This window comes from Melozone crissalis, unplaced genomic scaffold (assembly GCF_028551555.1).
Source record: "Melozone crissalis strain CALT ecotype California unplaced genomic scaffold, PUWL_Pcris_2 ptg000006l_1, whole genome shotgun sequence".
Lineage (NCBI taxonomy): Eukaryota > Metazoa > Chordata > Aves > Passeriformes > Passerellidae > Melozone > Melozone crissalis.
This window is the reverse complement of record NW_026535784.1, coordinates 13,571,813-13,595,529: the sequence shown is the minus strand read 5'-3', so window position 1 is coordinate 13,595,529 and position 23,717 is coordinate 13,571,813. Positions and strand designations below refer to the sequence as shown.

The 23,717-nt window shown below is 44.2% G+C and overlaps 1 protein-coding gene across 3 annotated transcripts in view; it reads right to left on the bottom strand.

Moving 5' to 3' along the window:
• The window catches only part of FGFR3 (fibroblast growth factor receptor 3), a 54,701-nt gene that overhangs the window by 26,899 nt on the left and 4,085 nt on the right, over nucleotides 1–23,717 (bottom strand). For all 3 annotated transcript variants that reach the window (XM_054293296.1, XM_054293304.1, XM_054293312.1), the window contains exons 2-3: nucleotides 7,033–7,296; nucleotides 2,691–2,744 (exon numbers count right to left, since the gene is read on the bottom strand). In XM_054293296.1, coding sequence (XP_054149271.1) covers nucleotides 2,691–2,744; nucleotides 7,033–7,296 — 318 coding nt within the window. The remainder of the gene's footprint in view (nucleotides 1–2,690; nucleotides 2,745–7,032; nucleotides 7,297–23,717) is intronic.

The window sequence follows — 23,717 nt, the reverse complement described above, 5'->3', positions numbered from 1 at the left end:
CAGGAAAATTTTCTAGACTAGCTCTCTGTAAATTAATTACTAGCAATGGTTTTGCATGTGCAGGTGTGGAAAAAAGAAAGGGACCCCCAAACATTTATCAGCAGCCCTTTCCCATCATCAAACACTAAGCCTGACGGTCCGTTTTGTTCGTCAAAGACACCGGCCACCCATCCAACTGGAATGACCAATTAAAAAAAACCGGAGAGCAATACTTGGAATAATTAATACAGCCAAGCACTCATTTAGCAATTAGGAGCTGCCACCAAATTCTGTGGCAGACAGAATCAACCCTAATTGTGTAATTTTCCCAGCTGACGCCTCGGAGGACAGAGCCAGATTTAATTGGAGATTATGGGGGCTCTTTGAAGGTGCTGGGGCTGCGCAGCGGGGGCCCCAAACAAACAGATACAAGAGGGGTAGGCAGCACTGGGGCAGAAGCACAGTGTGTGAAAAGGGAGTTTTGTTTTTGTTTCAGGGCCAGGAAAAACAGCTGTAGAGAACAGAGGTATTAGAAAGCCTCTTTCTGCAAAGGCGGATCACTGCTTGAGACAAGGCTGCGACAAACGAGCTGATCTGAAGCTGCAGAAGTTTCTCCTTTTCTGTTGCCCATCCCTAAAGGATGCCCTGTTTCTGTGCTGCCCTTCAGAGAGGAAGCTGAGAGTGAGCAGAGCAGGGCACTCCACATGGAATTTGGTATTACAAACCCTTAAAATTACCCAGATTGGCTTCAAATGCATGATGCTATTGGAATCAGCTTTCTGAACTCTCCACTATGTGAGGATGAGAAACTCTCTTGAGTAACACAAGCCAGAAAAGTAACTTAGCATCACAAGGGGCCAGGACAAAAGGATTATAGTCAGTGATATGCAGCGTGGCAACACTCAGTGAGTCAGTCCAGGCTGGACTGCCTCCCCCTAAATATGAAACACTATCAGTTATACTGACAAGATATCTTTAAGGTCACTTCCAACCCTAACCATCCTATAAGTCCGTGGTATTTTTGTTTTGCATGAAAGCATTTATTGCCTTTCCTCCTCTAACTACTGACCACAGCTGTGTCTCACACACCCTATCAGCAGGGCACATTTTTGCCACAGGAGACAGAGGACTTGGGTCTTGGGGCTGTTCACAGAACATGGCACTGGCTACACCATATGTGCCTGGGATGGTCCTTCAGCCCCTGCTCCTGGTGGGATGTCCTGCCAGTGGTGGTACCAGGGTTAACAACACAGCTCCCCACACTCAGGAGATCTCTGAGAGTTAAGTGGAGGATCTGACATCAAAGTAAGCAACACAAAGCACACCTGTGTCACAAAACATCACCGCGAGGTTTCACCGCACTGATGCATTAACCTAATCAACCATTTCTAAAGGAGAACTTTTTATAATGAGACTTTTAAGCAAAGCCAGCCATTACCTTCAGGTCTAAAACCAGAGACAGCCTCAAAGTCAAGAAGACCCAGAAAACAGGCTATAAATACATGTGGTGAAATGCGTGTTTTCCTTTCCAGTGAAGAAAAACGTCTTTCTGTACCATAAGCCAGCTGATGTTTTGTGATACCTGTTGCTAAGAGATTGAGTTCTCTGCAAACCACATAAAAAACTGTACAGAACAATCAGTTGTCCTCATCAGAAGCTGCTCTGCAGCTGGAAAAAATCCTGACCAAACCAGACCTTCCCTATGTCTGTACCATTCTTCAGCAGGTACCAGGAGCCCTGAGCACCTCTGCAAAGGTGCCTGTCACCCGGCAGGATTTGGCCCCTAATTAGAAGCTATCAGAAAACCACTAATTGCTGCTGATGGGTCTGCTGGCACTGTAACTCACCATTAATGTCCACACACTGCTCACACAGCAGTATTAACTCATTGCAGTGGCAGATCTGTTTGACAGAGTCCTGCATGTGCAATGTTATAGGCAGAAGAGATTTTCCAGTCATGTTGAACTTCTGCCAATGCACATAGCTGATTGGAAGTTCAAATGCAAAGACATTTATTTATTAAAAATACATACACATGGGCAGCTCACTCTGCAGAAGTACAAAGAGCAGAATAAAACCCAGCACTAACACCTCTGAAGCCGGTAATGATCCTGATTAATGCTATTGCACTTAAAGAAAGCAGCACTGGGATTGAAAGAGATTCACTGTGAAAGCACCAAGCACTGACCTGGGACTCTCTTCCTCACAGGAGTGAAAGAAAAAGCCAATAAAGCCAAAGAGGCTGCTCTCACTTATGGCATCAGTAAATTTGGCCCTTGGCTAGTCTATGTTTTGTACTCTGACTCCTGTCAAGATGCTGGTAAGGACCAGAATCAGAATAGTTAAAAGTACAGCAGTCAAGGTTTGAAATGGTATAAAACTGGTGTAATATTAGTGCAGTAAAACAAATTTTATATATATATATAGTAAGTGGGTTTGTCTGGATTTACATGCAAGGAGAATTTGTAACTACCCATATATTCAGATTCTCAGCATCAAATCTTCAAAATACAGTAGGATTCCACAGCAGCAATATCATTCTGTCAGCTGTTTCTAAATTTTTAGATAAATTTCATTCATCATGGTTTCATCCTAAGGTCACTGATTTTTCAACACAAAGCTGCTGTGTGTGAACACCCAGATGAGCTGCACTGCTTGGGAGCCACAGCTTCTGCAAATTAAAACCTCTGTATCCCAGAAAAATGAATTACCTGTATCTTCTGACTCATCATCGTCATCCTCATCATCACCTGACGAAGGGGAATCTGGAAAGAGACAAGAAAGGAGTGAAGCAGAAGGAGGATGGCGCGTGGGGACACTGCTGGATGAGGCTGTTGGTGTCACACAAGGGACATCTGAGTGGTGGCTCATCCTTCCCTGCAGCCCCACCAGCCCAGCCCTCTGGTGCTGCTGGGCCAGGCACAACTGCACAGGAGCTGTCTCAGCCGGGAGAGAGGTGTCAAGAGTTTGCCAGTGCTCTGAAAACATGGTCCAATGTCAAATACTTCTCCCTGTGAAATGTTCTCTGCCTCATAAACACAAAAGGAATCGTAAACCGGAAAATTTTGTTTTGCAGAACAAGCTCTCTGACTGCTTTTTTTTTCCTTCCTCTAGCATTCACTCTGAAGACTTTTTATTTTACCATGTCTCAAAATAGCAGGTCAGCATTTCTAATTCACTTTCCCTGCATTTTCCTTTTAACTCAATATCCTCCTGCCACACCTCCCTTCATTAACTCCTTGTTCAAACACTAAGACCAAAACTTTTGACCTTCTTGCAATCAAACCTCTCTCCATCAACATTTTGATGGCTATTCCAGTTCCCTTCAGTTATATTCCTCCCACAGAGGCACCTCAAGACTGTAACTCAATACAGGTAAACAGGTGGGAATTTTCCATCTGTATCTCTCCAAAACATTCTGAAGTGTTTCTTTTAATGTGGTCTAACATTTCACCTTCTCCGAGCTGTCCACAATGAAGGCTCAGTCCCTCTTCCCCCCATCAACTGACTACTGTAAATGTAAATGCCATTATCAAATAGCAGCTTAGTGTTTGATTTAGTTTACACAGTTTAGCTTAGTACAGTTCAGCATCTGGAAGATTTAGCATCATTGTAGTTACGTAATCTCCAGGAATTTTTCTTTCAAATAAAGGCAAAATGGTAATAACCCAGCAGCCTTTATGTTCTGAGACAGTGGTAAGAGAACTTGGCCTTAAACACTAGAAAATAGGAAACATTATGAGGGTTCAATATGTGGCCAGAAATGTAAGGAGCTGTTTCAGATCAAGCCAGGCAGAACATCCTTCATTGCAAGATGCACTTGAGTTTTCTACTATCTTCTGACCAGCACAGTAGAGGTAAAAATGGAGAAAGAAAAAGGTGGGCAGGGGATAAAAGAAGGGAAAAAGAAGGAAAGCTAACAACAAATAGTTCTTCCCTGCAGAATCTGGAATGGCCTTCCAGGCATTTTCACCATCCACAGCAGCAACACAGGAAACATCTCCCTGCCCTGGTCTGCAGGGGCTCATGGAGCTTTGCACCTTCTCCTTGGCAAAGCCTCAAGGACGACTCCAAGCACGTCTCTAACTGCAAACCCACACTTGAGGTCCTGCTGGCAGCAGAACTAGGGAAATGCCATGGGGCTTGCTGAAAGTGAAGGGGATGTTTAGGTGTTCTGGCTGATCCAGCAGGTTTACTCAAGTCAGGCAGAAACTGAGCCAAATCCCCACCAGCACTGACGGAGAAATCAGCACCTTCTCAGCTCTGCTCTCAGATTAGGTTACCCACATATTAACACATGATTATAGTTTACTTCTGCTTTCCAATGAATCCATCATGACCAGAGGAGTAGAATCAATTTTTAAACTAATACAAAATCACTTTCACAAGGTTGAAGGAAGTTTTTCACTTTGCTTGTTCTTAAGATGAGAAGTGCAGCTTAGATTTTAGGACCAAATATCCCATATTCATAGCTACTGTCCTATTCAAGTTACTAAAACATCACCTTTTTTAAAAGGTGACTAAAAATTATAAGCTATTTGTTCATCATTTACTAAACGAATAATCTTTAGCAGAAGTTGTTGAAGTTTTGGCAAGAACTGCTCAAAAGGACTTTAATTATGAATGAAAAGGGACTTTGTTCAGTCACCTGTTTTGTATTGCTTGGCCTTGGGTATTCTGAAAGCTCTGTTTGCTGGTACCAGCCTGCAGTCCAGGCTCATCACAGGGGTGCTGCTCAGCCACTAAATCCAAAGGCTGTTCTGTGCATGAAATGGCTGCAGAAATGGAGCTTCTGCCAACAAGGCTGGATATCAGTTTGGGCATGCAGCCTCTACACAATCCTTTCCAAGTGCTCAGGTTTTTAGGGGACAGTATGTTTCTTTTTGTAAACAAGCAAAACACTCAAGCCCTTGTCCGTCAAGGGAGGAATTTTAAAGAGATCAAATCCTGCTATTATTAATCAGCCTGGTTCTCAGCCCCTGAATGCCAGCTCCAGCATCTACTTGCTCTGCTTCCAGCATCAAACATTCCCCGCAGCACAATCAGTTTGTCTCATGGCTCTGTGTAGGAAAATCCTCATATGCCCCTAGGACATGGAAGCATTCTCCAAATGGAACTTGTATGTGGATCAGCTATTCCAAACACACCTAGCCTAGCTTTGCTCACTTAAGAAGAGAGATCAGAGCAATTCCAGTCTGTTAGTACAGCTTTAAACCAGTTTAATGCAGAGAACAACTCCAGCCCCAAACATCAGATACCCACATGAACACCTGACCAGATACCTGAGCTAATTGCTGGCATTACCTTTAAGAACTGGGGACACAAACCACAAATCTCTGATCCCAATCTCACCTCTGCAGTGCCACGCTGAGCAATCAATCCTAATTATGAAGAAATATCTGAGTATATGAGAGGCGCCACTATTGCCACATAAAGCAGAGCTTCAAAGTTTAAAACAAGTGCTGCTGACAGCTAGAAAGGAGGCTCCCACATTACCAGCACTTTGGTGGTAATGACAGTGGGCTAATAGAATCAAAGACTCATAATGTTATCAGAAAGCAGGTTCAGGTTACTTGCTAGTTCTTAAGCTGTTATTAGCTATTACTAGTGAAGAGGAAAAATACAGGGGCTTAAACTTTTTAAAAGCAGAGGATTATCAGTCCTTCCACTATTAAAAACAATTTCTCACTTTACAAACTTTTGGGGCTGGCAGCTGTTTCATTTGAGCATGTAACCAGCTGCCCTCTCCTGCCTCTCTGCTGCCCCTTGAACTCAAAAGCATTTTCATGTCACTTAGGAAAAAAAGAGAGAGTAACATTTCTAACAACCTGCAGTTTGCTGGATAGCTCCAATAATCGTACCTAGTTAAAGAAAGCCTTTCAAGGGCCAAATACTTCTTTAACCATTTAATTGATATGACCTTGAAGCATTCACAGCAATCTCCAGTAACGCTCAATAAAAAGCAGATGTTGCTGAAGGCTTGGTGAAACGAGCTTTTATTCTCATGATGGTTTTCTCTCACACAAAATCCAATTGCACAAGAAAGCTCTCTATGGGGTGGTTGTGATTCACAATCACAAACATCTCTGTGTTTGGTTTTCAGACAGAGACTCTTACTTTTTGAGGGAACTCAACTTTTGGAGAAAGGACCTACTATTCAAGGATTCTTGAAAGAGCTCCAACAGTTTAAGGGCAAATCAAAGATTTCAAAACCTGAGATCTCAAAGGGGCTAACTCTCCTGACAATTCAGGCTTTTAACCTTTGATCAGGAGAGTTTCTATCTGCTCACAGTGATCCACCTACCAATGCACCCGCCTGAAATCATGAAAATGACCTTTGTTTTGGTGGTTAGCTATCTGGAAACAACAGATTTTTCTGGCACTCTGTGTTTAGTGATCCAGGCTTGGACAGCTTGTAGCTGTTCTGTTCTATCGTCCTCATCACAAAAAATATGGCCAAGCAAATGACAGCATGTGCTTTGCTAACACAGCACTTGTTTGCAATGTACGAATCCCAGTAAGTAACTTTGATGAAGCACATATTTCGGATATACACAGTTTACAGATAAGCTACCTCTAAAACAAGCTAGCAATTTGTGATAACTGTGATGGAGGGCAGAGATTTACCAGCTACAACAGAGAAACAGCCTTCAGGAACTTCCAGCTCTTACATGCAACTTTGCCACTGATTTGTCACATAACATAGAACACATCATTTAACCCCTGTGAGCCACAGTTCACTCACTCACAAAAAACTTCAAAGTCACACGTACCATTGCACCTATTTGAGTGTTAAGGGGTTTAATCTGACCAGCACCCTTTCTAAGTCTCTCTCAGCATTAACATCAAGCATTTGGTATGGACATACAAGCATTCTTCAATTGGTTTGTTTTGCCAGTCTAATCACTGCCAGGAGTTACCACGGAGGTACAGACCTTCCAAGGAAAGACAAACACCACAAACCACCAGTTGTGCTGAACATGTGAAAGGGCAAAAATTTAAAAAAAAAATAAATATAGAAAGCTACTGAAACAGCTGCATTTCTGCACATACCTGTAACTCTGACTGTAAAGTTTCCCAGGACCTCATTGGAATGCCTTGGCTTGCAACTGTACAGCCCCGAGTCATCATATGACACATTGATTATCTTCAACAGTTTTTGTCCAATATGAGTTCTGTTGGTAGGTGCAATTCCAATACCATCTTTAAACCAGAAAACAGACACAGAAGAGCCTTGGGTGTTGCAGGAAAGTTCAATGGTATCTCCATTTCCAAACACCAACTCTTCCAGAAAGGCGGTCTCACTCCTCAAGTATTCTGCAAAGGGAGAAAGAAATGGAGATAAATAAATAAGAACAGGTATCAGGGATAGAGTGTTTAAAAAAGAAACACATCTTGTATTTGCTCTGTTGTTGATGCTTCCAGGTGCCCAGACCTTCCCCTTGCCTACCACAGGCTATAAGAGAAAAATGTATTGCTTTTCTCTTCTTGTCATGTGTGTTTTTATTCTTGTGTGAATGTAAAGATTCAAAATATAAAATTGTTGCAGTCAATAGCCTTGCAGGGTAGAAAGAAAGGATTCTGAGAGCCTGAAAAGGTGGTATTTCATGGGAGGTATTGTCTCACAGGAGGCAAAGCCCACACTCACTGGGATTACAAAGAACCTTTCCTCATACCATGGCAGCAATTCCAACTCAAATATTTTATGGTTTGGCCAGAATGTTGTGGTGTTCATACAGTCAGAGGTTTAGGGCATTGGGGTTTTTTCCCTTTTAATAAAATTTTTCCCCGAAAGCATACACTCTTAGTAAATAAAAAAGAAGCTCCTTGCAGAATCTCCTTGCTATCAGACCAGCACTCATTACTACATTTAAGTGCTCATCCATGGTCTCTTCCCAACTGGGGTATATCTCTGGGGAAAATATGGTCAAGAAATATTCTGGTTTAAATGTTCAAGTTTTTTCTTCCTTCTTCTAGAATATGAGGATTTTTTTCACCTGTACTAACCTTGGCTTCAAATTAAAAAGTCCTGGGAACAGCTTTGCACTTGCAAAACTGAGTACTGGTCTAACTTTGATGGAACCTCTTGCTAATCTCATCTACTGGAAAACAAACCCCACACAACTGTACAAGCCCTCCACACTAAACACAGTTCTACCAAAGCTGTTTGCCAGATGATCAAGCCTTGTATATTTTGGCTTTTGTATTATAAACCCACTGAACAGGAACAAGCCCAGACTAAGCACAGCCCAAACTGTACTGGTTAGCTGTTTAAAAGGAAATAACTCTTTTTCAAAAACCATAATGAACCTGGGTTAATGACAAAGCAACAAAGAATTTTTATAAAATGTATACAGGGAATGCTGCAATGAAGAGGAAAGTAAGACTCAGCAGATGGACTGAGGTCTCGAGCTTCTTCTGTGGAATGAAGCAGCACCTCTTGTTTCTGACAACTTGATTTTGGCATCTCTACCTTTAATCTCCCCAGCAGATGTTGTGATGCAAAGTTTGGTTCTAGTGACTTCACTTGTACTGACTGGGAACAATCTCAGGGTAGATGTAGAAGTGAATTAAAAGGAGAACACTACAAATGGTCTTAATCTCACTTCTGTTGACTGTTTTTCAAACTTTTGTTTATATACTTATGGCTTAGAAAATAAACAGGACCCAAAGTAGAGATCTCCGCAAAGTATTTAAATGGGCACTCAAACGCTTTTAAGCACTTTGCCAACTGTGACCTTGGAGAACCAATTTTTACTCTCACTCCTTATATAGCTTTCAAGTACAAAGATAAATCTGAAAGCAGAGACAGTCTCATTTTCATGCTTGAAACAGCAGGAGTTCAAAGCAGGGAGGCAAAGGTCACATCTCCCACAGGGTGGCCAGAGTCCAGCACCTCCTTCCCACCCTCCAGCTCCATGTGCCTGGTGTTTCCAACACCTTTTCAACCAGACACACCAAGACATGAAGGAGACATGAAGTTGCCCCCTCTGAAGCCAACTCTCCAGCTATAAAAAAATGGGAGGGGATGCAGCCAGGACAGCTGAGCCCACTGATCCAGGGATATTCCAGACCATATGACACCATACTCAGCAATAAAGCTGGGGGAAGAAGGAGGAAGGGGGATTTTTTGGGGTGGTGGCATTTATCTTTCTCAGTCACCCTATGAGGGAGCCTGGCTGTCCTGGGGAGGGCTCAACACCTGCCCTGGGGAAGTGGAGAACTAACTCCTTGTTCTGCTTTGCTTCTGTGTACAGCCCTTGCTTCTTTTATTAGACTGCCTTTGTCACCACCCTTATGGGTGGTTTTCTCACTTTTACTCTTCCAATTCTCTCCTCCATCCTCAGAGTTGGGGTGAGCAGGCTGCAGTGTGGGGCTGAGTTCCCAGACAGGATTAAACCATGACACACAAGTATAAATTACCAGGGAGTTAACCCATGTAGGGGCTACAGGAGCCCACTCTGACACTTGCCAGCAGAGCAGGGAATCACACATCTGCAGCTTTAAAGGGCTCTTTGAGAAAGAGGCAATCTGGGTTGTGGGCTCCCAAGGTATGACTAAAACTCCACTAATTATTAGTTTAGCCAAAGCAGTAATGACTTGAGAACCACCAAGAGATGCCTCTGATGGAGATCAGCACTCGCAGCAGCATCACTGCTCGTAGCAAACACACTACAGAGAAAGAGACCATTTTTAAGCTGTTCAGAGGAGCAAAAAGGCAGCAACTGGCTGGAAACACCTTCCACAATGAGGAGCAGTTGGCCCAGCAACGCTGAAATGCTTTTGTATGTATTCACTTATAAGGATAAGATACTTCATCTCCTTGGCTGCTTGGCTCATCCCAGCAATAATTCACTTTCTGTGTGTTCACAGCTCCAAGTACTTAAGTGTGTCAGTATTTCCATCAGCTGTCTGCTCCTCTCAGACATCAATACTTGTTTCTGGCTGAGCCTGGAAATGTTTTATTTTGGTTTTAACGCATGCAGCTCCCAAGTTATTTTTTATTCAGGCAAAAAAGGACGAGGAAGAGGTGGAGGGTGAAAAATCCAAGCCAACCTCGAGGCTGCCTGATGCCCTCCTGGGTGTCAGGGATCATCTCCACATGCTGCTGAGGATTGCTGCTGGGCAGCAAAGGCTCACAGCGAGGGGTGAGGGAGCCCCATGCTCCCATGTCACCTCAAGGGCACTGGGTTCTGGCTCCAGAAAATTTCTTTCTCTTCACCTTTGATTTTTTTCCCTGTAACAACTTCCCACAGCCCTACTTTTTCAAACACCAAAGTGTTGGGGAGTGTCCTGAGGAACTGCTCTGGTGGGGCACATGCATTCCCCATCAGCATCACCCTTTTCCCTCAGTGGGCATCCTGCAGCAGGGGAGCATCCGCCACAGCTCAGGCTACACTGGGACTGCCCCACAGAGCACTTGAGGCACACAACACCTTGTGTACCACCCGCAGGAGATTCCCCACCCCACCCTGAACCCCAGCAACCCCCAGAGGCTCTCCAGCATTGCTCCACAGCCCAGTGCTGGAAAGGATTAAGGCTCAGTTCTAAGCAGATCATATTTTTCCCTTTTCAAGCTGGACAAGCTGTATTTGGCACGTTAACAAGCACAGAGACAGCAGCGCTCCACGCATTTCTCTCGTCAGGTTAATCTGAAATTGTTTCTTGTTCTATGTATTTTATTGCACCAAATCCACCGTGACAGGACACATTATAGGATCAGAGAGCAACAGCCATGCCAGAGCTTTCTCCTGTTGAGTTTGTTACCTCATTCCCATGGTGTCAGCCAGCAAGCTGGTGGATAATTGCTGGAGGTATATGAAAACCTCCAGCATGAGGGGGATGAACACAGCCGTGGTGGCAAAGAGCATGTACACTGTCTCCAGACTCAGACAAGCACTGTGTCCTGTTGATTTAGCCCTGCTTTATTCTAAGTAAGTGTCCTACCTGTGTTGACTGAGTATTATTCACCCACTGGATAATATTCAGGTGTTTTTCACAATACCTGTGTGTCTGTTCTTAGGATGGAGTCACTTCCCTACCTCACCTTGGGGCTTCTGCACTGGGAAAAGCAAACTTCCCAAAAGGGAAATAAAACACTTTCCTTACCAAATATTGTTCATTTAAGATCTGTCTGAATCTAAAAAGCAGCCAGGAAAAGTGACAAGTGGCCTCAGTGTCACCTCCCCACAGGAACCACGCCATACATACATATACACACACACACACACACATATATATATATTTATATTTATTTTTAATATATATATTTATAAAAATATATTATATATATAAAATATATATTTATATATGTATAAAAATATATCTTTTTCTGCATAAATATTTTATGTATATTTTATATTGATATATATTTTTATATATTTATATATATTTGGCATTGCTTTATGCAGGACACAGCTTCCCCTCCTTTCTGCACAGATGTGATGGTGCCAGAGGTGGAACATTCCTGTCTGGCTATGGCCCTGTCACCCCAAAAGGCACCTCACCAGCCTGGTACAGCAAATATATCAAATACATACATGATATTATATAAATGTGTATGTGTACATATCTTCTGTTATTTATAAAATAAAAAGTATTACATAAAACCTTCTGGTTTTTCTCTTCCCCAGCTCCTCTTCCATTGTGGGGTCAGGACCCCTCTTGCACCACACTTCCCCGTGCCAGGCTGCAGCCATCCTGGGAAGAAGGAGCTTGCTCTGGCAACTACAGCAGCACAGGATGCTTTGCTGAAGCAGTATCACCTCCCAAAGTGTTTGTGCTGGGTTATCTCCCCTGCTCAGTGGGGCTCACACCCAGAAATAAATACTGCAAAAACAAAATATCTGTACCTGCAAAAGTCTAAACTGTGATATAAAAATACGTCTTTAGATAATCACATCTAAAAAGGGTTTGCCTCCATTATTTCCCAGAATCATAGAACCACAGAATGGTTTGTGTTGGAAGGGATCTCAAACATTATCTCATTCCAACATCCCTGCCATGGGCAAGGACACCTTCCCCCTAGACCAGATCACTCAAAAGTACCACTTCATCTTTCCTATATTGCAATTGTTTGCTTGGGAGGAGGCAGTTCTCCTGGAAAAGCTTAAAACAGCTGCAATAATAATAATAAATAATAATAATAATAATAATAATGTTTATACTGTATTTGCACTGCAGTGGCCTATGCAATTGTTACCAGACATTTCTTTCAAAGACATTAACAAGTAACTGCACTGTGTTAAAACCCTGTGGGGGTTTTCTTAGATCTGTTTTGGGAGAAAAGCAAACCTTTTTCCTAGAGAATTAGCAAAACAATAACCAGGTTTAGTTCTGTCATATGCAGCCTTCTTTATAAACAAGAGATTATGGAAAGGAATTAAAAAAATCTCTACTGTTTAGCTTGGCTATCCCCGACTTTGGAAGAGCTTCCAAAATGGAAAAAGCAGATGTTGCAAATCTGCCTTATCTAGGGAGCAACTGTTGACTCTGTTGTGCAAATCCTAATTTACATCTGCATGAAAGGTTTCAGAGATTAAATGGCATTCAAGGAGGAATATTAGCTTTTCTCCCTCCCTCCAGCTCTCCTTTGAATGGATTTACTACCGGCAATTAGCTTTCTGTTCCATCGGCCAAGTAGAAAACAGGATTCATCAGGACTCTACAGCATCCTCCTTTTAATGGACTGTTTTCATAGATCACCCAATTCAGGCACAGAGAGTTTAAAGAAATAAATTGTCACAAAGCTAAAACAGTTACAAAAACACTTTGGCCAGGAGAATTTCCCTCTGACACTTGGAAGCCCTGAGGAGGACAGGAAAAAACCCACCACAGAACAAATCAAAGGGGTCTCCTGGCTACACCTAAAAAGATGGGAATGCAAACCCCTCCAAGAGGCACAAAGCTTTGGTTGCTGCTGAGAGCCCAGAACTGATCCCAAGCCTTCAGCTGGGGATTGCTGGCTTAAAAGGACAAGCAGTGATGGGGAGTTTTCCCTAAAATCTGGCCAGATGGTACAACCATTCAGCTCCCCACTGAAAACAGGGAAGCCAACACCCCTTGTATGTATCTGGTTAGCTCAGAGCTCTGCATTGAACTTTTTGAACTTAGCATGGAACTTGTTTTAGAGAAATAAAATAACTGATGTGAAATGTCTCCACTCCATGAATGGTCCCCAAAGGCAGGGAGCAGCAGATGGGAGGCAGCATGGGCACGCTGTGTCCCCAGACTGTGAGAGCTCCTGCTCAAGGATGCCCATGCAGATGGTCCCAGCTCTCCCAGGTGCCAAAGTCCTGTGCTTTCCTCCAGGAGGGCAGCAATGAGCTGCACCAATCCTCAGCAGCCCACATTCACAGCGGGGTGACACCAGCCCCAGCCTGGCGCGGTGAGCACACCCTGCAGCTGCACCCCACGATGAGCACACCCCTGCAGCTGCACCCCACGATGAGCACACCCTGCAGCTGCACCCCACAATGAGCACACCCCTACAGCTGCACCCCACAATGAGCACACCCCTGCAGCTGCACCCCACGGTGAGCACACCCTGCAGCTGCACCCCACGGTGAGCACACCCTTGCAGAGCTGCATCCCACAATGAGCACACCCTTGCAGAGCTGCATCCCATGGTGAGCACACCCTTGCAGCTGCACCCCACAATGAGCACAGAGCACCTCACCCAACCCTGGTGCCAAACGTGGCCATCCCACACTGCTCCCTGCTCCAGGCAGTGATGGAACTCCCTGGGCTGATGCTTGGGGAGCACAAGAGACTGTGTTGTCACATCCTTTTGGTGTCTTGTCTCTTGCTGCCTCTGAAGAGCAGTGGCCAACTTGGCCCCAGCTTTTGCTCAGCACAGCAGGAGCATCCCAGCTTGATGCTGACAGACAGATCCCACCACAAAGCAGCTGATGTTTTACATTTCTGCTCTACATGCCTGAGGAAGTCCAAAAAACCCTCAACACTGCAGCAAGCAAGCAAATACCAGGAGCCCTTTCAAAGCCAGTGGCAGCAGCTGCGTAAACTGAGGCACAGAAGGAGACTCCCCAGCATCCCAACAGGCTGGGCAAAGCTTGCCCCAAATTCCACTGGGGCAGAACTTGGTCCAAACCACAGTTTGGTCCTGCCAAACTGGGGAGGTCCTGGTCAAACCTGTGCTCTTCAGCACCAGTGCACCCACAGCACCCCTCCTACTCCAGGTGACCGGGAGGGCTCTGCAGGTGACACACCCCAAGCAATTCGCAGAGTTTGCTACAAAGACACAGCTTTAACAAATGACTGCTCCACGAAGCATAGCAAAAGGACAGCAGCTGTGTCTTTGGAAATATTTTCAAACTTTCTTACAATGTTGCTGAATGACTCTTCTGGTTATTTTTTTTTTCCTGGGCTCTTTCTCTGTACCCTCATCTCTTTCCGAAAAATCCTTCAAATATTCATTACTGCTGGAGCTTTGACCTCCAGGGTGGGCTTTCAGCTACTTGGTCAGTTCTATCAAAATTTCACCACCTCTCAAGTGCTCTTGCAGATGAATTTTTGAGAAGTACATAAGTTTTCCAGGTTCAAAAGTTTAGGTTTACCTCAGAAGAACTTTCTAAGGGATGCAAATGTTCCTGCTCCCTTTCCAATTCCCAAGCCAGTTTTGCCCTGGAAGCTACTTGTGCTGCTTTCTGAAGTGGGCTTTAAGATCACATGGCATCAGAAAAAATTTGCCATAAAGCCCCAACCTTTCCCCTTCGGTTCACAGCTATGCAGCTCCCAAATCCCAGGTCCTCTGTATTTCCCTTGCACTTTTAATGTGTACTCCTCTAATCTTCATTTAATGCAGGCAGCTGGCTGCAAATACCCCCGAACAATGACTTTAATCCTAAGTATCCTGAAGCCCCCCTTTCCTTCCCGCACCAAAACTGAAGGGAAAAAAAAAAAGAACAGCCTCAAGACAGCAAGATGGACAAATCCAAGCCATCTACTGGGCCAAAGGATCAGAAACTCACAATGAGCTAAATTTTGCCGGGTTTACTAATTAAAAATGGAAGCTACCCCACTTTGGAGCCAAGGCAGGGAGGTGGGGGGAGTTCTCATGCTATTCAAAAAAAATCAGCTTCCAACTGGGACCATATTCACTCCACATTAATTGTCATTCCAACTACGAGTGTCCTAGTTTCAAAACGAAAACTACTCTCCGGTTTAGCTAGTGAAAACTAACACCAGTTTTGAGGCATTAAACAAAATTTATTGATTGCATTTTCCCACCCACTAAAACTTTAATAAGCATTAAACCTGAAACTCCTGGGCCCGTTTCCTCTCTCTACCCTCTCTCTCCATAAAAAGGGTCAGGCTCCTCTATATGGAGATTAGGACTTAATGTTTGGTATTTGTTTATAAGCCTATCAATTGCCTTTATTTCAGGGGGGAGAAAAGGACATCTTAAAAAAAAAACCCTCTTGTACAGGGATTAAGAGAGGGCAAAGGTTTAGGGTAGTTTGGGTGGGTTTTTTTTCAACTGATTGTGGGTTTTAGATATATGAAGGATCATGTTCTCGTGAATGAAAATAAGAAAATATTCCCCTTTTTGCAAGTTTCCCTTGAGTAACATAAAATGCTATTTTCAAAGATCCCTATTTCTCAGTAATAAGATGTAGAACTTCAAGTCTTCTCTACTGGCCGTTTTCAGCTGTGTAAAAGGGAAAAATAATAATAATTTGGGGGCCACTCTGTCTGCATACTTAGTAAAGAAAACAAAGGTCAAACATTTGAAATGCAAAGGTCGGTGATTAAGCTCTGAAATCCATATCTATGTATCAAAATGAATAGCCAGATTCTGAGAGTGCTTAAACGATTTAAATGCAGAGCCTGACCTGGCTCAGCATCTTTTAAAACCAAGCTTGTTATTTCAGAGTCTCAAGCGAGATTTAGGTGCCAGGTACCCCAGTTGGAGAAATTGAACAGTAATCTCCTTTCAGGAAGTCTGATCCACTTTAATGTCGCAAATGACAAACGAAGATTTTGTTATATGTTAGAAAACACCTCTAACTAAAGCTGCAACACTTTGTCCTTGTGCTAAACTCAAGTTTTATCCTTTAGCATTATTAGAAAGAGTTGTGAGAGATGGCAAAGAAAAGTAGTGTCAAAAATTATTTTATTTCTCCTCTTTAAAGAAGGCTGCTAAAGGGATTAGACAGCTTTGAGTTCACTGCTCTGTTAAATCAACCTTACAATATTTTTTCAGCTTGTTTGACTTGCTGTTTCTGTATACATTTGTGTTTTCACCTTTCTGCATTCAAATCCCACCCTTTGCGTTTGTTCTGCACTTCTCACAGGAAACTTAGTCAGTTCTTTATTTGTACTAAGTCTACAGGGTTATAGAAAACAGACTTGGAAAACAACCCCTAAATTAGCAGGACTTACCAGCTCCCATGCATCCGTGCGTACACTCAGGGCATGGCATACCATCCAACCTCAATGCAGAGGTTTATCATTTCCAGCAGCAGCACCAGGGCATCAGGTTCACCAGGAGGGACCTTTTAATGGTCCCCTGTAACCCTATCTATTACAGCAGGGTTGGGACTCCACTTTACAAATTAAGAGAGAGTTCAGGGAAGTCATGCGTGTCTTGGTTCCCACTGCCTCCAAGCAGTTTTAGGGCTCCCAAATAATCATCTACAACCTGCACTACATTAGGATCCAGAGCTTCCAGAAGCAGGCTAGATACCCCTATGCAGAGATATTTTAGCACTGCTGTAAGGAAATGCAGACACTCTTCAGAGGACTATTTCCACCTTCTCACACGAGGGTGTGGCTGGTCCTACCTGCATGAACCAGGGACCTTTCACAGGCACTTTGGGATATATTCCCCATCCTTCTGACTCTCATTTCCCCAGCTTTTCCTTTCCTTTCCCCACCAGAAACACTTTTAAATTCTTCTCTGTGCAAATGAGCCTCAGAGAATTAGACGGATGCTGCTGTGATGCCAAAGATGGTCAGTGCAACAGGCAAGGCAGGGCAGGAAGAAAACAGCTCTCTGCCAGGCAGAAGATAGAGATGACAAAAACTGAGCCCAGCAGCCACTAAAGGGCTGGATTTGTCTGGAAGTCAGGCACCAAAGCTCGTGCCATGCTCCCTTGGGTGGGATGAACCATCACTGTGTATTACTCATGAAAACACAAGGTTAGACAACCTCACTTGATGCATAACCCACACATGGAGCAAGAGCTGCACACAGCATTCTGCCTCCTCCACTCCCTTTCCAGGGGTGGGTGGCTAATCCAGGGTCATCTCTTCTTCCTGTTTGCCCTGAAACATCCTCTGCCCCCCTCCAAGTGCTCTGTCTCATGCCCAAAGCAGCTGGGATCAAACACTGGGATAAGTTATTGCTGCAAAGACTGCACCTCTTGTCTGCACTTCATTGCTATGCACTGGGAGGAGGGGACAGAGAGGGGGAAAACCTCTACTTCAAACATTTACATGTGTTTTGAAAGCACCTGAGGAGGCTTCAGGCCCTTTTTTGCCAGGACTAACACCTTCCACCCACAAGACAATCTTGCTCAGAGCATGCAGTGACTCCTCACAGGAAGGATTTGCAGGGCATGGGGCCACCAGACCCAGGCTCAGGCAGTGACCCACCACTGAGACCACAGGGATGGGTACAAACCTGCCCCTTTCTGTCCCTGCACTGAGGGGGACACGGCAAAAGGAGAACCCCTGCTGCCTCCTCTGCTTCATGAAGATTTTTTGCAATGCAGGAGCCCACTGCCCCCTCAAAATCAAGATGCCAGCATGCCTGCACCTAAAAATGAGGCAGCAAATCTTACTCCTTCAGTAAATAATTCACAGGCTGGAGCCCCAGCACAACTCCATTAACACTTTCCGGGAGTTATTTTCCTTTTTTTGCCTGGGCACATCACAAACCATTTCTGCAGTGGGAGGCTCTGTGTTTGGGTTTCCTTTGGCTCCTACTTCAAATAATGGCAATACTAACTGAACCACTGGGCAAAAGAAAATTGAGTGGGACCCTTTGTCAAAACTCTGGTGGTTCCCATTTGCTTCTCCAGCTCTCCTGCCCTAACTGCAACAAGGGCAGAAGGTGCTGCTGCTGTCTCTGAGGTACTTTCTTTCAGACTGGGATATCTGTAATGCAGTACTCTGTATTTAAACTCAATTTAATATATTTATATAATATATAATTATACATTTACTATATTTATATATTAATATAAATATATTTAAAGATAATATATTTATATTTATATAAAAATGTATTTATATATTTATAATATATAATATTAATATTTAATATATTTAATATATTTCTATTATATCCCAGGATGGCAGCTGGAGTGCAGGAGAGTGGTTTTACCCAGTATCTTCCAAGTCTAATGCAGTATCCCCCATTAGCCACTTACACCCTTCTTCCCAAGCTGGGTGATCCAGGAGCCTGGAAAACCTGAAACATTTTTTATGCTTGACTACAGATTTCAAGTGCCTGACACCAGGCCTCCACTCATTATATTTTGACAGTGATGACTTTGGGCTGAGCTGAGTGGAACAAACACTTTGCGCGTACTCATCTCTCACTGCATCCAGCAGGGCTTAACTCAAAAGAAGGTGGGTGATGGATTTGTAGCAACCTTGGGCAGGGATGCAGAGAGGACACCATCTGCTGTTCCTTACTTTCCCCCACCCCTTCCTTTCTGTAATTAATCAATTCACAAATCAGGAGCCAAAGTTTTCTTGCAGCCTCCTCGTGCGACCACCCCCGCGAGGCGAAGGCTGAGGACAGGGCAGGGCAGCTGCAAAGCCCAAATGCTGCCTGTGGAGCTGGGAGCAGCATTTGGGGCACTCGGTGGGAGCACTGGGGTCCTGCAGCTCATCCCACCCAGGGGCCCCCCAGGCCCAACCCAGCACATGCTGGAAGAAAGAGGCTTTCGGAATTTTCTTTGGAAAAAAGAATTATGCTTTCACAGAAAGCTGTGAATTCATGCATAACACACTGACTGTAAAAATGAAAAGCGTTTTTTAATTTTTCTCCCCCAGCTGCATTCAGCTCTTTTCTTACAAAGTGAGTACTGGAGGTTGGAACAAGGTGATATTTAAGGTCCTGTCCAACACAAACCAATCCACAATCCTATGGTTCTAAATCCCAGCTAATTTATGTACCTCCATTTACCAGATCCCCTCAGTTCTGCATGAATCCCCAGCCTATTAACATAACTATTTAAACTGGACATGTTTTGTTAAAACATTCTTCTTTCATAAACTGCCAAGTGACAGTTGTTTACTGTCAACAAGCCTGGGTACTCCAAGACAGGGAGAAATACGCCCTTGTGAAAGGCAGACACATCGGCTACCAAAGGAAGATTAAATTCTGGCACTTCTCTCCCTCCTCAGAAATGCTTTATTCGTACAGATACTCATGATAGTGATCAGGAGAGATGATACTGTGCCTAATTCCAATCATTCTTTTAATTAAAGAAAGGCTCATTGAGGATTTATCTTCACTCGAACATGCTAATTGTCAGGGCACACTCAGAACTCCTTAACCTTCTCACTGCAATTGGTTTCTCCTCTTCACTTTTAGCTGTGAGACTCCCATCTCCCAAGGCACATCTCACACAGATCCTGCTACTGCCTAGAAACAAAATGCTTTCCTGGGGGAATCCATAGAGAGAAGTTAAAAAATAAATGAAATCACCATTTCGTTCAGGCCCCACAGTCTCCACACAAGCTGCTGAAGTATTTTGCTGGGAGGGAATTGCTTGTACTTGAGTCTTGCCCATGAAAGCAGGGTTAAAAAAAAAAAAATCCTGTGGGAAAACTTTTTCTTGTGCTCTGTCTGCCCAGGAAGTGCCAGGAAAGCTCCTCCACAGGCTCCTGTGTGGAGCAGGGTCCCAGGGCTCAGCTCACCCACAGAATTATTAATAGGGAATTATTAACACTCTCCTGGTGCACTGTGCTGCCTGCAGGTCATGGCACTGGGGCTGATGCTGGTAACACCGATAGAACAGCAGCAAGGATGGGGCAGGAGGGGACAGTGGCCAGCACAGCCCCACACAAAGGCACGGGGAGCTGAGTGGTGGCTGTCACTGCTGCCTCTGGTGTTGAGCTTGGGCTGTGATGCTGCCACAGGCTCCCATGGAATCTGGAGTTACAGAAAGCAGATGGGAAGTGAAGGTCTGTGTTACAGCTGCCTGGAGAGGAATGGAGGTCACTGAAAGCCAGTTCCAGGGACCCCCAAACTGGGAGCCCTTTTACTCGCCAGAGTTTCCTCTGCTTGTTAAAATGTTTGGGTCATTAGAAAACTTCCCAAACAATCCCTGCTTATGCTAAATAGCTGCTCCCACCACGAACTGTGAAGAGCTTCAGCCTGCTCTCTTGGAAATCAATGGGGGCTTTTTTTGCCTAGGATTGAAAAGGCACAAGATCAGGACCTCATTATTATTTTTACAGGACAAGAAGCAGAGAATGGCAAAAGCCCTAAAGAAAGCAATGACCCTCCAATCTGGGAGCCAAATTTGCTGTGAAGGATCTTTACAGGCTCTGTCAAGCATCAAAATAAAATTAAAAATCTAATTCTTGGGATCTTTTCAGTTTTCTGACAGGGAAAGCGGAAGGTTGAGAAAGGCTGGCCCCATAATTTGGATCCAGAGACATCCCCTGTAGCTCCTTTTTACTCCAAAGAAAAGCACTCACAGAGGTGTATTTCACCTTCCCCAGGGGAAGAGAGCAGGGGGGGATGAGCTGTCAGTTCAGGGTGATGCCAGTTACCCTGCGGTGCCCTGTGGAACAGAAACAGCTCCAGGGTTTCACATGACCTCCTCTGACACTCACCACAGTGAAACCCCCAGAAAATCCCCTCTGCAGAGGCACCACCAGCCACACAGGGCACCAGATGGCTCCTGGGACACGGCTCGTGTGAGAGGAGCATCAGAGATGCTCTCATCCTCAGCACCCTCCTTGGAGCCCTCTGCCAGTGAAGTCCTCCCCTTCTCGCCTGTTACTTCACACCACTCCTCCCTCTTGGCATCAGTGAGAACCCACCCACACACAGCCCCACCACAAGGTCTGGCCCCTAAGCAATACCCAGCTAATTTGCTGTCTCCCCTACACCCAACTCGAGCCAGGTCAACTCCAAAATGCTTAAAATCCATTGCTTTTGGATAATAGTCCAATCCTTACAACCCAGCATTGGTCCCCAAAGCTTTACTGATTTCACTACTCAGCTGAAATACTTTAGTGAGATTCCTTGTGAACAGCAAAAAGTAGCTCAGTGAAATCAACTATAAACCACTCAAATTTCCAGGGCAACAGTTTTAAATTAAGATAAATTCACAAACACTTTTATCAGTTATGAAAAAGCAACAGTTGGGAAGCCACCTCTGGAGGTTTCTGGCATGCCTATCTAACCATCATTGTCTATCATTGTCTGTTACTGTCTTTCCCTAAAAGCCCCATACTCAAGGAACTTAACTGATGGCTTGGCTCCTTGGGTGAAAAGGAAATGCAGGGAGAAAATCCAAGCCAGCATGCTGTATGTCAGTGTGACACCTGCAGGTGGTTCAGGAGGTCAGAGTACACCCCTGGCTGTGCTGCTGCAAACAGCAAACAGGTCCTGGGGCTGTGATGTTCCCAGGAAAGAGCCTTTGGCACACACAGCAGCCTGTGCAGCAGAGCCTGCTCCCCGAGAGCAACCCTGGGCTCCATCCCTTCCTCACCCGAAAACTTGGAACCCTTCTCACTTGAGTTAATAATGCTTTTAACCCCTCACAACCTGCAGAAATGGCACAGCCCCAAAATCTCACAGATGCTAAACATGTAAGCACATGGCAATTGTTTTGCATACAGTTCTGCATGATAAAGAGATCTACTTCCAAGTTTCAATATAACCTTTTTATTTAACCAGCTCGTTATCTTGCCTTGCTCTCTGGATTTGAGAAAGCAAGAAGAGCACACTAGACCTACCCTCCACCTCTGCAATAAATACCACCCCTTTTTTAGATAAATACATCTGAAACTGAAGCAGTGGCTGGAGAAATGTTTTCTTACTGGACTGTGCTGCTATTCTTCAAAAATAGCTTTGCTACATTGAGTAACCTGAGTGACACTGCAGGAAAAAAAAAAAAATTGGTTTATCTACCTCCTGGCTAGTTCCTATCCACCTGAATGCAAAAGCCCTGATAGCCTATCAGAATAATAGAGCAGGTTTACATCTGAGTACCTTTCACATTTTAACTACCAAGTTTGCTAAAGGTTTTACTCAGCCCGTATCTCACAGTTCTTGTTTGCTTTTGATACTGCAGAAACTTCCTGGTCATTCAAGCCAAGGGTCAGATACTTCAGGGGTAAGCACACCAGGAACACAGCATTCAGTGCAGGAAAAAAAGCCCTTTTTCACGCATATAGAGCTTTAAATCACACTGTGGCACTTGGCAACCTGAGCTCTGAGCGTATGAGGGAGACACTGGGGGAGCCAGCTTTACCTCAGTGAAAAAGGTTTTTTTTTTAACAAGACCAGCAGATAAACAGCCAAAAGAGGGGAAACAGCTAAACTGACAAGCTATGTAGGAGGCCAAGGAAAAAAAAATCAGGGTGTAACAAGGTATTTTAAGGTGCTTTTGGCTCTGTATGCAGCTTCAGACATGGTTTTAGCCCAGCCTTTGCAGAGAGGTGCTTTCAGATTTACTCCTCCTACAGTCTGGGCTGCCTGCTGCCACATACCACGAGTGGCTGTGCTGAACCAAAGTCCCATTTGCTGAAAAAACCCAGTGTAAGGCAAGCTTTTAGCAGGCACCATCCTCTCTGGCACACAGTCTTGTACATGTACAATCACGTTTATCACTAATCGCTGTTAAAAGAGATGAAATGGCAAACACTGAATCAGCTACATCAAACCACTCTATTCAATGGCTTGGAGTCAGCAGGCAATTTCAAGGCTGGAGTGTTTTTTAAGGGTCAGAAAAAAAGGAAGAAACTGACTCTGATGCAGAGTCAGACAAACTCCCAGGACATATGAAAATTTACGAGCATGCAGTCCATGACAGACAAGACAGAAATCTATTCAAACATAAGAAACACAAGAATAATAGCCAGATTCATTGTTTAGCTGTGTATCAGGCTCAGCTGAGCTGGAAAAACTGCAGAGGGAATTTCAACTCTATTTTCAGTATAAATATCTGAATTTGTTATAAGCCTGATGGGTCTGGTCTACCTTATATATAGCAAAAATTGCCAAAAGCTAAACCATGATGACAACACAGCCACTTCTCCATGAATGGCTCATGCTCAGGCTCCTGCTCTGAATCCTGCACACTTCAATGACCAACCAGAAAAAGCCACCAGCAGGCCATGCCCTAACCTTAGCTAAAATTAAGGTGCAGCAAATGTCTTCAGTCACAGCTCTGCATGCCAATGAGAGATCACGGTCAGAAACACCTTGATCCAAAGCTTTTATAAACTGAAAATTGCATTAATTGCTCAGAAACCAGGCTGATTCCCTATCCTTCAGGATCCCTCAGTGAATAGCAGATGTACACAGTAAGTATTCAGAAAGGACAGCTTTCTAAGCATTCAGGTGGATATCAATGTTCACTGTTATTTTAAAAGGAAAAATTTTGTTTCTCAGCCTTATAAGGTGTGGGGGGAGAATCTTCCTCCAGCTTTATGAAAACCTTCAGCTTTGAGCAACCAGCAGACTGGGTCCCACTGCATGGAAATGGTCTGGATAGAGCAGGAATGCTGTAATCAAG